At 43.4% G+C, this 16647-nt stretch overlaps 1 protein-coding gene across 1 annotated transcript in view; it reads left to right on the forward strand.

Moving 5' to 3' along the window:
• The first annotated feature begins 9094 nt into the window (after positions 1 to 9094).
• Positions 9095 to 16647, forward strand: part of LOC109900166 (piezo-type mechanosensitive ion channel component 2) — a 158704-nt gene continuing 151151 nt past the window's right edge. Inside the window, exon 1 of the mRNA XM_031836185.1 lies at positions 9095 to 9806. Coding sequence (XP_031692045.1) covers positions 9743 to 9806 — 64 coding nt within the window. The 5' untranslated portion in view covers positions 9095 to 9742. The remainder of the gene's footprint in view (positions 9807 to 16647) is intronic.

Genomic DNA, 16647 nt, shown 5'->3' on the forward strand with positions numbered 1-16647 from the left:
ACTGGGAAACATGTTTTTCTTTGATAGAATAGCACTGTGATGTACGGTAGTTATCACTGGGAAACATGTTTTTCTTTGATAGAATAGCACTGATGTACGGTAGTTATCACTGGGAAACATGTTTTTCTTGGTACTCTGTGCCTGTACAAATATGGATCCACATACGTGTCCTTTGGTTCTACAGTAGGCAGCTCTATGGTTCTACAGTAGGCAGCTCTTTGGTTCTGTTGGTTCTGTTTTTACTGGATTGGTGTGTGATGCCTTATCCTTGTGATGATGGCCGTATCTAATTCACTTCACACTCACATGGCTCCTCGCACAGGGCCGGCCCAAGGCATAAGCAAACATAAGGAACTCAGTCGGGGTCTCATTTTACTGTTGAGAGTAGGTAACTTATACAAGGTGTAAGTTAGTGCATCAGTAGTTTTTCTCTTCTGTCAGTCACTGACAGTCAATCAATTAGCCCATGTCAGCTAACATACAGTTGAAGTTGGAAGTTTACATACACCTTAGCCAAATACATTTAAACTCAGTTTCTTACAATTTAATCATAGTAATAATTCCCTGTCTTAGGTCAGCCACACATTTTCTATAGGTTTGAGGTCAGGGCTTTGTGATGGCCACTCCAATACCTTGACTTTGTTGTCCTTAAGCCATTTTGACACATCTTTGGAAGTATGCTTGGGGTCATTGTCCATTTGGAAGATCTATTTGTGTCCATGCTTTAACTTCCTGACTGATGTCTTGAGATGTTGCTTCAATATATCCCAATAATTTTCCTGCCTCATGAAGCCATCTATTTTGTAAAGTGTACCAGTCCCTCCTGCAGCAAAGCACCCCCACAACATGATGCTGCCACCCCCGTGCTTCATGGTTGGGATGGTGTTCTTTGGCTTGCAAGCCTCCCCCTTTTTCCTCCAAACGTAACGATGGTCATTATGGCCAAACAGTTCTCTTTTTGTTCCATCAGACAAGGGGACATTTCTCCAAAAAGTACCATCTTTGTCCCCATGTGCAGATGCACTTTTCTCACCAAAGTACATTAATCTCTAGAAGACAGAACGCGTCTCCTTCCTAAGCGGTATGATGGCTGCTTGGTCCCATGGTGTTTTTACTTGCATACTATTGTTTGTACAGATGAACGTGGTATCTTCGGCCGTTTGGAAATTGCTCCCAAGGATGTACCAGACTTGTGGAGGTCTACAATTTATTTTCTGAGGTCTTAGCTGATTTCTTTTGATTTTCCCATGATGTCAGGCAAAGAGACACTGAGTTTAAAGGTAGGCCTTGCCTTGCTCTCACAAGCTGTATGACATTATTTTATTTTGTTTCCATTATTTAACTAGGCAAGCCAGTTAACAACAAATGTTTATTTACAATGATGGCCTACTCTGGCTAAACACGGACGACGCTGGGCCAATTGTGTGCCACCCTATGGGACTCCCAATCACAGCCAGTTATTGTGATACCGCCTGGATTTGAACCAGGGTGTCACACCCTGATCTGTTTCACCTGTGTCTCCCATCTCCCCTCATTATCCCCTGTGTATTTATACCTTTGTTCTCTGTCTGTTGCCAGTTTGTTTTGTTTGTCAAGCCTACCAGCGGTTTTCCCCCTTACTCCTGTCTGTTTCTAGTTTTCCTGGTTTTGACCATTCTGCCTGCCCTGACATCCTGTACCTTGTCCCACCACACTGGATTACTGACCTCTGCCTGCCCTGACATCCTGTACCTTGTCCCACCACACTGGATTACTGACCTCTGCCTGCCCTGACATCCTGTTCCTTGTCCCACCACACTGGATTACTGACCTCTGCCTGCCCTGAACCTGAGACTGCCTGCCCCCTGTTCTAGTAATAAACGTGTTACTTTGACACTGTCTGCATCTGGGTCTTCCCTAAAACATGATACAGGGTGACTGTTGTGACGCCTCAAGCACTAAGATGCAGTGCCTTAGACCGCTGTGCCACTCGGGCGTTCCACTTTTAGATGGTCAAGAAGTGGTACAGTAGCATTGCTTAGGCACATTGCTTAGCAATATTAGACTATGCTACTAACAATCCCTGTTCTCTCACCAAATTACATTCCAAGAAAATAAAACTGATATAGATTTCATAACACTAGGTACAGCCCATAGGGGGACGCACAATTGGCCCAGCGTCGTCCGGGTTAGGGTTTGGCCAGGGGGTAGGCCGTCATTGTAAATAAGAATTTGTTCTTAACTGACTTGCCTAGTTAAATAAAGGTGAAATAAATTAAAACAACTGGATGGGCCTATAGGCCTTCTGTAAAGAGAATATCTCAGATGACAGTGACAGGTAGAAAGGTTACTGCTGTCTCGAATCCTTGTGACGTCCCTACCCTAAACCCTAACCTTTGCCCCCAGGGCTCTTCAATCCTGTCCCTGGAACACCCATAGTCTTTTTGGGAGATAGAAATGCCCAAAAGTTTAGAAAAATTACTTAAAGAAACTCAGACCTTGAAACTGCATCAATTATGTACTTTCTTTTAATATACATCTCCCGTTTGGCCTGTCTCTTGTGATGCAATTCACAGCAGCTCTGACAGATGTGTTGACATGACAACTGCGTCAGAGTTTTGAACAACCCTTCCCCCCCTTTTGTTCCATGCTGGTCAGTAACTAGCGAACACCAGACATAGATGAAAAGGGAAACATATAAGTATCTTTGCCATAGATCAATAGTGTAAACTTTTAGTTATATTTGCTCAAACCCTACAGTCACATTTTGGCACGAGTAGAGTAGCTATTTACATATAAACCACGCCCCTCTGCAAACACACCTTCTCAGATGTTGGTTACAAGAAGGTACTTATTTAAATTAGGTAAGAGAACTTCATGTTACCATTGGTGTATTAAAACGAGAGTTAGGGTGATGTCACTATCCCCTTAATAATCCCTCCTCCTGAATCCAAGTCTTTGACATGGGGAGGGGACCAGTAACTTTATGATCAAACTTTATCAATGTAGAAGCAACTGTCATTTTTCATACTTTGATCTGGTTTCATCCAAATATCACATTTCATGACAGTTCATTACTTTTAACCATTTTAAAATGCAAATTCAACGGGGTAGGGATGTCCCAAGGAACACAGATACTGTAGCAAGGCTCTAAAGCGCTCATGTTGCACCACTCAAATTCCGATAGATGTCGCTGTTGTAGCCTATACATGACTTTCACTATACATGACCATTCTTCTAAAACTAAATAGGCCTGCTACTGTGCTATTGGTTTTAAGTTGTGTAACACCACAAAGCAAATACGTTTGAACCTATATCTGTACTCTACTTCAAATAAATTGTTACACAAACTGTTTTGTAGCCTATGAATACCTCACCTAGATTACTGTTGCTGAGCCATAGGTTAGGCTATGATTTATTGTATGTAGGTGTAGCCTACATGTTATTTTCATACAATAAGTGAAGTACAAAATCATAACCATATGCATGAAAGCCTATTCCTAATATAATCCTCAACTAGCCTATTTTTACACAATTAGTGTAGGCCTAACAATTAATGAATGAGAAATGTCTGTATATGCAATAACCATAGATAATATGAATCAAATTTTATTGGTCGCATACACATATTTAGCAGATGTTACACAAATCTAAAAAGTCAAAGAATGGAATTAAGAAAATTATAGAGCATTTACGTCGAGCAATGTCGGAGTATTCATAAATATCTATCCATGTCAAGTTGTATAAATGATTGGAGACAGGCGCAGGAATACATAATAGGGGGTTTTAATACTCCACCCAAAAATACAACATGCCATGAAAGGCACGGGGACGAAGCCCAAAACAAACACATATACAAAAACAGGGATGTAACCCAAACAAAAGAGTGAGGTTAAACCTCTAATAAATACACGGGACGAGACCTGTAATAACAAGTACACAACAATACACGGGACTGTAATAACGAGAACACAATACATGCAGCACGAAAGCCAAAACAACAAAGCACAGGTACTCACAAGACCAACAGACATGGGAACAATAACAACCAGGACAAAGGGCACATATATACAATTACTAATCAGGGGAAATGGGAACCAGGAGTGCGTAATTAGACAGTTCAGGGAAGCCTAGAGGCTGGTGACATAGGCCTCCGGAACTGGTGCACGGAATGAGCAGCAGTACTGGGGGGATCCGTGACAGTACCCCGATGCACTGCACTAGCAGCGGAATGACACAGGCCTCGGGGATGACCACAGGGATGCTGTGCTGGTCAGTTGCAGCTGCCGAAGTTGCGGTGGCGTCAGACAGACGGGCTGGTTGCAGCTGCCGAAGTTGCGGCGGTGTCAGACAGACGGGCTGGTTGCAGCAGCGTCGGACGGACCCGTTGCAGCTGCCGAAGTTGTGGCGGCATCGGACGGGCCAGATGCAGCTGCCGAAGGTGTGGCGGCGTCGGATGGGCCAGTTGCAGCTGCCGAAGTTGTGGCGGCGTCGGACGGGCCAGATGCAGCTGCCGAAGTTGTGGCGGCGTCGGACGGGCCAGTTGCAGCTACCGAAGTTGCAGCGGTGTCAGACAGACGGGCCGGTTGCAGCTGCCGAAGTTGTGGCGGCGTCGGACGGGCCAGTTGCAGCTACCGAAGTTGCGGCGGTGTCAGACAGACGGGCCGGTTGCAGCTGCCGAAGTTGCGGCGGTGTCAGACAGACGGGCTGGTTGCAGCAGCGTCGGACGGACCCATTGCAGCTGCCGAAGTTGTGGCGGCGTCGGACGGGCCAGATGCAGCTGCCGAAGGTGTGGCGGCGTCGGACGGGCCAGTTGCAGCTGCCGAAGTTGTGGCGGCGTCGGACGGGCCAGTTGCAGCTGCCGAAGTTGTGGCGGCGTCGGACGGGCCAGATGCAGCTGCCGAAGTTGTGGCGGCGTCGGATGGGCCAGTTGCAGCTGCCGAAGTTGTGGCGGCGTCGGATGGGCCAGATGCAGCTGCCGAAGTTGTGGCGGCGTCGGACGGGCCAGTTGCAGCTGCCGAAGTTGTGGCGGCGTCGGACGGGCCAGTTGCAGCTACCGAAGTTGTGGTGGCGTCGGACGGGCCAGTTGCAGCTGCCGAAGTTGTGGCGGCGTCGAAGATGCAGCAGTGTTGGACGCAGCGGTGTTTGACGGGCCATTCCAGTGGTCTCCATTTAGGGGCGATTATTCTGTCACGCTGTATAAATGATTGGAGACACGCGCAGGAATAATATGGGGTTTTAATACTCCACCCCAAAAAATACAACATGCTATGAAAAGGCACGGGGACGAAGTTCAAAATAAACACATATACAAAAACACAGGGATGTAACCCAAACAAAAGAGCGAGGTTGAACCTCTAATAAATACACGGGACGAGACCCGTAATAACAATACACGGGACGAGAAGTAGTACCTGGGATCTGTGAGCAGCATTTCCGGAGGATCCGTGACAATATACAATATACAATACACAAATCCAGTCAGAAGTTTGGACACACCTACTAATTCAAGGGTTTTTCTTTGTTTTTTTACTATTTTCTACACTGTAGAATAATACTGAAGACATCAAAACTATGAAATAACACATGGAATCATGTAGTAACCACAAATGTGTTAAACAAATGAAAAAATACATTTTATATTTTAGATTCTTCAGAGTATCCACCCTTTACCTTGATGACAGCTTTGCAGACTCTTGGCATTCTCTCAAGCAGCTTCATGAGGAATGCTTTTCCAAAAGTCTTGAAGGAGTTCCCACATATGCTGAGCACTTGCTGGCTGCTTTTACTTCACTCTGTGGTCCAACTCATCCCAAACCATCTCTGAGATGATGTCAGGTGATTGTGGAGGCCATGTGTAACGTGTACGCTGGGAGTCGGGAAGCAAGTACAGGTGCAAATGTAATAATAAATAGAACAGAGTAAAAAACACTAAACACGAAGAGACATGAAAGAGAAACAGAAGCAAGGGAAGGGACAGATATAGGGGAGGTAATCAGAAATAGAGTCCAGGTGAGTGTCATGAGGCGCAGGTGTGCGTAACGATGGTGGTAGGTGTGAGTAATGATGAGACAACGGGCGACGTCAAGCACCGGAGAGGGGGCCTCGAGTAAACGTGACACCGGGGCTGCGTTTCAAATTCAAAGTAGACAGCCCTCGGCCCTAAAACATCAGCCCTATGGCCTTGGGGGAATCAACGTCGCCATATTTGTCGTTGGTCCAAAAGATTAGCCAAGCAAGGGAAGTTTGCAACATAAGCCCCTCAGCCCTTGCTTTTAACGTTGTTTGTGAGTGTACAATTAAGTTCACTTTGGGGCCTGAAATTTACCATAATTCAATTTGTGATGATTGTACATCCGCTAAGAAAAGTCTGCAATCATAATTAACTGTAATGCATATAAAGCACCCACAAGGTACTGGCGGCTGAAAACACAATCAACGCGGGATGAACTAGTGACAAATTTCCGGGCAAAGGCGGTCCATTTAAAAATCATTCCTTTCTCCCTCGCCCATTGCCCTGCAAGGGTATACTCGTCAGACGTCATGATACGTCATCAGAAGTATCCACTTAATTTGAGGGCTGAGGGGATAGGGTGTGTCTGTTAAGTGTTTGGAATGCAGCCCAGGTCTTCTGATGCAGAACTCCTTGGTCAAATAGCTCTTACACAGTCTGGAGGTGTGTTTTGGGTCATTGTCCTGTTGAAAAACAAATGATTGTCCCACTAAGCGCAAATCAAATCAAATGGTATTAGTCACATGCGCCGAATACAACAGGACCTTACAGTGAAATGCTTACTTACGAGCCACTAACACAATAACACAATAACACACAATAAGAATAAGAAATAAAGTAACAAGTAATTAAAGAACAGCAGTAAAATAACAATAGTGAGACTATATACAGGGGGGTACCGGTACAGATCAATGTGCGGGGCACCGGTTACTTGAGGTAATATGTACATGTAGGTAGAGTTATTAAAGTGCCTATGCATAGATGATAACAACAGAGAGTAAGCGGTGTAAAAGAGGGGGGGAAATGCAAATAGTCTGGGTAGCCATTTGACTAGATGTTCAGGAGTCTTATAGCTTAGGGGTAGAAGCTGTTTAGAAGCCTCTTGGGCCTAGACTTGGCACTCCGGTACCGCTTGCCATGCGGTAGCAGAGAGAACATTCTATGACTAGGGTGGCTGGAGTCTTAGACCATTTTTAGGGCCTTCCTCTGACACCGCCTGGTATAGAGGTCCTGGATGGCAGGAGGCTTGGCCCCAGTGATGTACTGGGCCGTTCGCACTACCCTCTGTAGTACCTCATGGTCGGAGGCCGACCAGTTGCCATACCAGGCAGTAATGCAACCATGTTCTCGATGGTGCAGCTGTAGAACCTTTTGAGGACCCATTCCAAATCTTTTCAGTATCCAGAGGGGGAAAAGGTTTTATTGTGCCCTCTTCACGACTGTGTTGGTGTGCTTAGACCATGTCTGTTTGTTGGTGATGTGGACACCAAGGAACTTGAAGTGCTTAACCTGCTCCTCTGCAGCCCCGTCAATGAGAATGGGGGTGTGCTCGGTCCTCCTTTTCCTGTAGTCCACAATCATCTCCTTTGTCTTGAACCAGGTGGGATGGCGTATTGCAGAATGCTGTGGTAACCATTCTGGTTAAGTGTGCCTTGAAATCTAAATAAATCACAGACAGTGTCACCAGAGAATCACTCCCTCACAATCACACCTCCTCCTCCATGCTTCACTGTGGGAACAACACATGCGGAGATCATCCGTTCACCTACTAGACAATGCGGTTAGAACCAAAAATCTCAAATTTGAACTCAGACCCAAGGACAGATTTTCACCGGTCTAATGTCCATCGTCCGTGTTTCTTGGCCCAAGCAAGTCTCTTCTTCTTATTGGTGTACTTTAGTAGTGGTTTCTTTGCAGCAATTCGACCATGAAGGCCTGATTCACGCAGTCTCCTCTGAACAGTTGATGTTGAGATATGTCTGTAACTTGAACTCCGTGGAGCATAGTTTTGGATTGCAATCTGAGGCTGGTAACTCTAATGAACTTATCTTCTGCAGCAGACGTAACTCTGGGTCTTCAATTCCTGTGGCGGTCCTCATGAGAGCCAGTTTCATCATGGTGCCTGATGGTTTTTGACACGGCACTTGAAGAAACTTTCAAGGTTCTTGACATTTTCCACATTGACTGACCATCATGTCTGTTCTTGCCATAATATGGACTTGATCTTTTACCAAATAGGGCTAGCTTCTGTATACCACCCTACTGTGTCACAACACAACTGATTGGCTCAAAGAAATTCCACAAATGAACTTTTAACAAGGCACACCAGTTAATTGAAATTGCATTCCAGGTGACTCCTGTACCTCATGAAGCTGGTTGAGAGAATGCCAAGAGTGTGCAAAGCTGTATTCAAGTGAAAGGGTGGCTACTTTGAAGAATCTCAAAAACAAAATATATTTTGATTTGTTTTACACTTTTTTGGTTACTAGATGATTCCATAACTATTATTTCATAGCTTTGATGTCTTCTCTATTATTCTACAATGTAGAAAATAGTACAAATAAAGAAAAACCCTGTAATGAGTAAGTGTGTCCAAACTTTGGACTGGTAATGTATGTGTGTGTGTGTGTGTGTGTGTGTGTGTGTGTGTGTGTGTGTGTGTGTGTGTGTGTGTGTGAACATGCTCTATCTCTATGGTTATAACAACATTATATAGATTATGTAGATCATGTCAAAATGATATAATAGTGAACTACTAGTCCATGACCTGTCCCTGTGCAAGGCTCAACCCTTATTCCCCTTTTCCCGTTAGTCGAGTAAGCTTGGCCCAGCTTGGAATCTGTGAGGGTTGGAGTTACCTGACCCAGAGGAGGGCTTGGAATGCGGTAGCCACGCCTGCGGCTCTCTCAGAGGAGGGGCGAGCAACATGTTAGGCTAGGCTACACGCTCACAGCCCTGCCCTGCGTCTGCCTCCCGCTACTCCTCATTGGGGACTAGACATCCTTCCCTAATTCTTGCCTGACTTCTGAATGGTGGAGTCATTTGTCAGTTACAGGGTGGTCTTGTGAAGTTTTCATTGAGGAGGAGAAAAGTGTAATCATATGAGGTAAAGCATAGAGCTGTGCGGGGCTGGGTCGTGCGCGATGTCTGTTAAGGCTAATCGGAAAGAAATTATAGTCAAGCTTTTACGCATTTCCAAGTGTCTTCTCTCACCAAACTAAAGGAGAATTAAGAAACAGGACGCTTGACTAACTCCGTTAACTATCCAAGACGGAGATTATGAATTTGCAACTTGCTGCCAGTATTTCATAATTGTTTTCTGTTTTAAGCACGGTTAAGTATTTATTTACTATAAGCGTGGTCCAACCGTTATCAACAGATAGCCTAGTGTGGATAAACTGCAACATCGTTGTTACAACCACATTTTCCCCTGTTAGAAATGGTGTGAAACTCCGTGTAACGTTTGTTATCCAACTGGCCCAGATGTTTAGGGTCTTGGATATGGGGTGTCGAAACTAAGGGCAGAGGAAGCAGCTGTGCCTAAACTTTTCTCCGCTGTTGGCTATGACTTATCAAAAGCGCTGTTTTGGACTTGGACTTCTAAAAAGGATGTTGGAGACACCAAAGGGACAATGCCCTCTCACCTGGACTTTGCAGAGAGCTGGACGGGTGCATTAAGATTCCCCAATGCCAGATAGCAGCGTATCACAATAAGACAGCTGCCTGTTTATATTTTATACATCTTAAGGAATGGCTTCCCAGGTGGTGTGCGGACTGATCTTCAGGCTGCTGCTGCCAGTTTGTCTCGCTGCAGGTAAGATTTCATGAAGCGTGTTGCTAAAATTGCAGCTGCATCGATAATTGAAAATCCAAGAAATATGTGCAATAATCTAGACATATTACTGAAGTATTTTGAAAAGTTATTGGTTTGTTTTTTTGGGACTTACCATATTGAATTGGAAACGTTCTAAAAGTCCTGGCTACATTTGATAATAGCATAAACACTTAGAAAATAAAACAAGCAATAATAATAATATATGCACATCCATATAATAACGATAATAATAATTATTCATTACTATTATTAATATTATTACTGAGCTAACAATGTATCCTTCATCAGACCCAGTTATGCAACATTGCAACAACTAACAAAACAATAACTCAACTAAACTTGTTGCAAGTAATAAAAATGGCTTAGTTATTGATCACTTGATAAAAAGTGCCAATATGAACTAATTTGAAGTAATACAAATATGCGACTAAAACTGTGTTTTTGTTTAGATTAATTAAAATAAATGAAATGGACTGTTTTGCATTTCGGGAATATCGTGTTGGAGGCCAAATAGGTTGTTAAGAAGCCATTGTGAAAATACGTTATTTTCTAATAACTTCAGAGGTAGCATCTAAGCATAAAGCACGTTTTAGAAGTTTTGTAAAGGATTTATGCTCAGATAATGAAATATTTGTGTTTTAGAGATTATATTAGATGTGACTTTGATGGACTGTGTCTGACACTGTGATTATCTTCAACGTTTAACCCTATTTGCTTTGCTAAATTAAACTATGTGGATGGGGTGTCCAGCAGGACCATAGAACATCATTATATTGTTTAGCAGGACACTGTGGTCAGGTTGTCCTTGTCTGTGTTTCACTTCCTATCGTCAGAATATTCAGATTTGTATTCGGAATATTCTCACTACACAATAATTGCTCACGATCTCGCAGTATGGGGACTAATCTTGCTTTACAAACGAAACCAAAGGGAGCGAGCAAATGTATGTTTTGATGCCTCAAATCACTAGTCAAAGGCTGTGTAGGTTTTATAACACAATTGATGTGATGTTAAGGATGGGTGTTAATAATGAATATAAACTAATTACATTTCTAAGGATCAGATTGGTGAGATATTGGAACAGATGCCTGCTACTGTAAATGATTGGTCACAATGTTTGGATGAACCTTACCAGGGGTACACTGCCTAGGGAATCAGTCTCAGATTTGAAGAAAATATGTGATATCATTTAAGATATTTTATCAGCATCAACATTGTGTATTTCTATACTAAAGACTGTAGGGTTGGCAAACTACGACAGCTAAGGAAATTATTATTATATGACCAGGTATTCATTTTCAAAGCAGTGCAAACTAATGTGAAATGAGCAACTTGCTGAGGTCATGTCACTTTTGACCATTGAAACCCCCAATATCTGTTATACATGAAACAATGGAAGTGTGTTTAGCTGGACATGGATGGACTGAGTCTATCAAATACAGTACAAAATGTCCCCCAAATAAAGCATTAACCATTACACGTTTTGTTCTCAATGGCATCACCTCATAGGAGAGTCTTCATTGGGGTGGCAGCGTAGCCTAGTGGTTAGAGTGTTGGACTAGTAACCAAAAGTTTGCAAGATCATAATCCCTGTTCTGACAAGGTATAAATCTGCCCCTGTACAAGGCAGTTAACCCACTATTCCTAGGCTTTCAAAGAAAATAAGAATTTGCTCTTAACTGACTTGCCTCGTAAAAGAAAATAGTGTATGCCACCAACACATTCCTTCAGTTTGGCAGTAATAAAGATTTGTGTGGGAGACTATCAGCACCTCTCAAACCAGATTAACTTCCAACTTTGAAAGATGTTATATTACTCGTCCTCTGTCTTCCTTCTTATTATTCCTCCCTTTTCAGTCCTTTTATCTGACTCTGTGCAGTCTCTTTTACGACACACCCACACTCAATGGGAGGACGAGCAGTCAGAGTTTCAGAGTCCCCTGGTAATGTGATTGTCCAGCGACATGTCTGTTCTATGACTCATGGTTTATCTGGAAGGCTTGTTTATACAGACCTATCGAAGCTGGGCGACCAATACCAGTGCTGATTGATATCTCTTGTTTTGGAGGAGTTCAGTCAATTAACAACTACCCATCCTCATGACTCACCATTGGCCAGATGGTGAAAATGTAGATCTCTACATTTTTTGCAAGTGTCACCATCATTTTAAACACGACGGAGATAAAAAATGTGGCAGTAATTTCCTGCAATTCTACACATTTTACCATGACTTATGCCATGTTCATGTGATATCTGAGTGAGAGTCACTCAGCAATCTACAAAATGTTAGCTGACATGGAAAGATTGACTGACATATCAATTGGACAAGTGCTGATGCATTACCACATTTTGAAATAGTTAAGATAGCATGTTGTGTATTCTACTAACAGTAAGATAATACCCCAACTGACTTCCTGGTTGGGGGCCCCCTATTGTCCACAGGGCCCTAAGCAGCTGCTTATGTGGCTTGTGTAAAACAGGTTTTTTGCTCAGATAATGAAATATTTGCTAGATTAGAGATGATATTAGATGTGACTTTGATGGATTGTGTCTGACAGTGGGATTTTCTATAAAGTTTTCAAAATATGGTATGATTACTTAGTTTTTTGTTTTTTCAAAATTACTCCTTAATGTTTTTCAAAATCTTCTATGACTCTTTGAAACTTGGAGTGTTCTCAGGCAGCTGTGGTTGGGTATTTCCTAGTAGAAACGGGGAGGCAGGTATCCTAGCAGTTGAGAGCCTTTGGCCAGTATTTCAAATTCAAGTGATGCCTTGGTGAAAAATCTGTAGATGTGCCCTTGGGCAAGGCACTTAACCCTATCAGATGGTGAAAATTTAGATGTATTTTAGAGTGGCACCATTAGGGTCATTTCTGGCATTTTGGAAGGAAGCCCTAAGCCAGATTTGGTTAATTCTGCTCATGTAGAGTATGATTACATTGGATGACTCATTTTGAAAGGTGTTTTTCAAAGTCCAGTTTGAGGAAGAGGGAGAGAGAAACAGAGAGAGAGAGGGAGGGTGAGACAGATCCACAGATGACGCAATCGCTATTGAACTCCACACTGCCCTTTCCCACTTTGACAAAAGGAACACATATGTGAGAATGCTGTTAATTGACTACAGCTCAGCATTCAACACCATAGTGCTCTCCAAGCTCATCACTAAGTTAAGGACCCTGGGACTCTGAACACTTTCCTCTAGAACTGGATCCTGGAGGGATCCAGGGATGTCCCCAGGGAGTGAGGGTAGGCAACAATACACGGGGGCCCCTCAGAGGTACGTACCTAGTCCCCTCCTGTACTTCCTGTTAAACCACACCTGCGTGGCCACGCACAACTCCAACACCATCATCACGTTTACAGACGACACAACGGTGGTAGGCCCGATCACGGACGATGATGATACAGCCTATAGGGAGGAGGTCAGAGACCTGGCAGTGTGGTGTCAGGAGAAGAACCTCTCCCTCAACGTCAGCAAGACAAAGGAGCTGATCATGGACTACAGGAAACTGAGGGCTGCCCCATCCACATTAACAGGGCTGTAGTGGAGCGGGTCGAGAGCTTCAAGTTCCTCTGTGTCCACATCACCAAGGATCTATCATGGTCCAAACACACCAACAAAGTTGTGGAGAAGGCACGACAACACTTCTTCCCCCTCAAAAAGTTCTACAGATGCACCATTGAGAGCATCTTGACTGGTGTCATCACCGCTTGGTATGGCAACTGCTTGCCACCTGACCGCAAAACGATACAGAGTGTAGTGCGGATGACCCAGTACATCACTGAGCTAAGCTCCCTGCAATCCAGGACCTCTATACCAAGCAGTGTCAGAGGAAGGACCTAAAAACTGTCAAAGACTCCAGCCAACCAAGTCATAGATGGTTGTCTCTGCTACACCACAGCAAGCAGTACAGATGCACCATTTCTGGAACCAACATGACCCTGAACAGCTTCTACCCCCAAGCCATAAGACTGCTAAATAGTTAGTTAAATAGTTAACCAAATAGCTATCTGCATTGACCCTTTTTGCACTAACTTTTTTGACTCATCACATACGCTGCTGCTACTGTTTACTACCTGTCACTTTATTCCTAGTTATACAGTGCATTCGGGAAATATTCAGACCCTTGACTTTTTTCCACATTTTGTTACGTTACAGCCCTTATTCTAAAATGGATTCAATTTTTTTAAACTCGTTAATCTACACAGAATACCACATAATCACAAAGTGAAAACAGGTTTTTAGAAATGTTTGCTAATATATATATAAAAAAATACCTTACTTACATAAGTATTCAGACGCGTTGTTATGAGACTCTAATTGAGCTCAGGTGCATCCTGTTTCCCATTGACCATCCTTAAGATGTTTCTACAACTTCATTGGAGTCCACCTGTGGTAAATTCAATTGATTGGACATGATTTTGAAAGGCACACAACGGTCTATATAAGGTCACACAGTTGACAGTGCATGTCAAAGCAAAAACCAATCAAAGGAAATGTCCGTAGATCTCTGAGACAGGATTGTGCCGAGGCACAGATCTGAAGAAGGGTACCAAAAAATGTCTGCAGGTTTGAAGGTCCCAAAGAACACAGTGGCCTCCATCATTCTTAAATGGAAGAAGTTTTGAACCACTAAGAATCTCCCTAGAGCTGGCTGCCCAGCCAAACTGAGAAATCGGGGGACAAGGGCCTTGGTCAGGGAGGTGACTATGAACCCGATGGTCACTCTAACAGAGCTCCAGAGTTCCTCTGTGGAGATGGGAGAACTTTCCAGAAGGACAACCATCTCTGCAGCACTACACCAATTAGGCCTTTATGGTAGCGTGGCCAGATGGAAGCCACTCCTCAGTAAAAGGCACATGACAGCCCGCTTGGAGTTTGCCAAAAGGCATCTAAAGGACTCTCAGATCATGAGAAACAAGATTGTCTGGTCTGTTGAAACCAAGATTGAACTCTTTGGCCTGAAGGCCAAGCTACCCATCTGGAGGAAACCTGGCACCATCCATACGGTGAAGCACAGTGTTAGCAGCATCATGCTGTGGGGATGTTTTTCAGCGGAAGGCACTGGGAGACTACTGGGAGACTACGATCGAGGGAAAGATGAACAGAGCAAAGTACAGAGAGATCCTTTATGAAAACATGCTCCAGAGTGCTCAGACCTCAGACTTGGTTCACCTTCCAACAGGACAATGACCCTAAGCACACAACCAAGACAATGCAGGAGTGGCTTCGGGACAAGTCTCTGAATGTTCTTGAGTCGCCCAGCCAGAGTCCGGACTTGAACCTGATTGAACATCTCTGGAGAGACCTGAAAATAGCTGTGCAGCGATACTCCCCATCCAACCTGTCAGAACTTGAGAAGATCTGCAGAGAAGAATGGGAGAAACTCCCCAAATACAGGTGTGCCAAGCTTATAGCGTCATACACAAGAAAGTACTGAGTAAAGAGTCTGAATACTTATGTAAATGTCATATTTAAATGTTATTGTTTTTGTGCAAAAATGTATAAAACCCTTTTTTGCTTTGTCATTATGGGGTATTGTGTGTAGATGGGTAGATGGGTGACAAAAACATGTATTTAATCCATTTTGAATTCAGACTCTAACACAACAAAATGTGCAATAAGTCAAGGAGTATTAATAATATCTGAAGGCACTGTACATGATGGTCCAAGCAGAAGCAAACATTTGTCTGGACTTGGTGTCAAATACCTAGGGAGAAATACTTCAATTTTTTGGGGGGTATACATGTGTGATTATTATTCAATTTCTGGTCAGTTGGTTGAAGTTTAATCTAAGTTAAAGTGCCTCTAAAGCAGTTGATGCCATTATCAGTAAAACAGTTTATGGCCCATTGTTAAAATAAGATGGGGTTTTATCACTCTGTAGTTCCCTGGAGATCTCTCACTCTCTGTCTCTCTCTCTCACTCTCTGTCTCTCTCTCTCGATCTCCCTTTCGTTTGGCTTTATAGTCAGACTATTCATACAGTTTTATCTAACTGTTTCCTGTCTATAATCTGACAGCAGTGCCACTGAAATACACTCAGCCACCTGAATGGATCTTTTGTGCGAACTCCCCCAACCACACAGAACCCAGAGCACCCCCCCCCCCCCCCCCCCCCCCCCCAACACACACACACTTAAGCAATCACAGACAGACTACAAGAAACAAGCCAGTTGTATATCACACCTGACAATGTCTGGTTATAAGAGCTAAAGATGTGTGCTAAAGTGGCTTCGAGACAAGTCTCTGAATGATCTTGAGTGGCCCAGCCAGAGCCCGGATTTGAACCTGATCAAACATCTCTGGAGAGACCTGAAAATAGCTGGTCTCTCCTTAAGAGGATCTGCAGAGACGAATGGAAGAAACTCCCCAAATACAGGTGTGCCAAGCTTGTAGCGTCATACCCAAGAAGACTCTGTTATCGCTGCCAAAGGTGCTTCAACAAAGTACTGAGTAAAGGGTCTGAATACTTATGTAAGTGTTATATTTGTTTTTATGTCTAAAAACCTGTCTTTGCTTTGTCATTATGGGGTATTGTGTGTAGATTGATGAGGGGTAAAAAACGATTTAATTAATTTTAGAATAAGGCTGTAACGTTACAAAATGTGGAAATGTCAAGGGGTCTGAATACTTCCCGAATGCATGGTATGTACTGTATATATCTACCTCAATTACCTCGTACCCCTGCACATAGACTCAGTACTGGTAGCCCTTGTATATTGCCATGTTATCATTACTCATTATGTATCTATTATTATTACTGCTATTATTATGTGTTTTACTTTTCTATTATTTCACTACTTTCTTTCTCTCTGCAT

This window comes from Oncorhynchus kisutch, linkage group LG11 (assembly GCF_002021735.2).
Source record: "Oncorhynchus kisutch isolate 150728-3 linkage group LG11, Okis_V2, whole genome shotgun sequence".
NCBI lineage: Eukaryota > Metazoa > Chordata > Actinopteri > Salmoniformes > Salmonidae > Oncorhynchus > Oncorhynchus kisutch.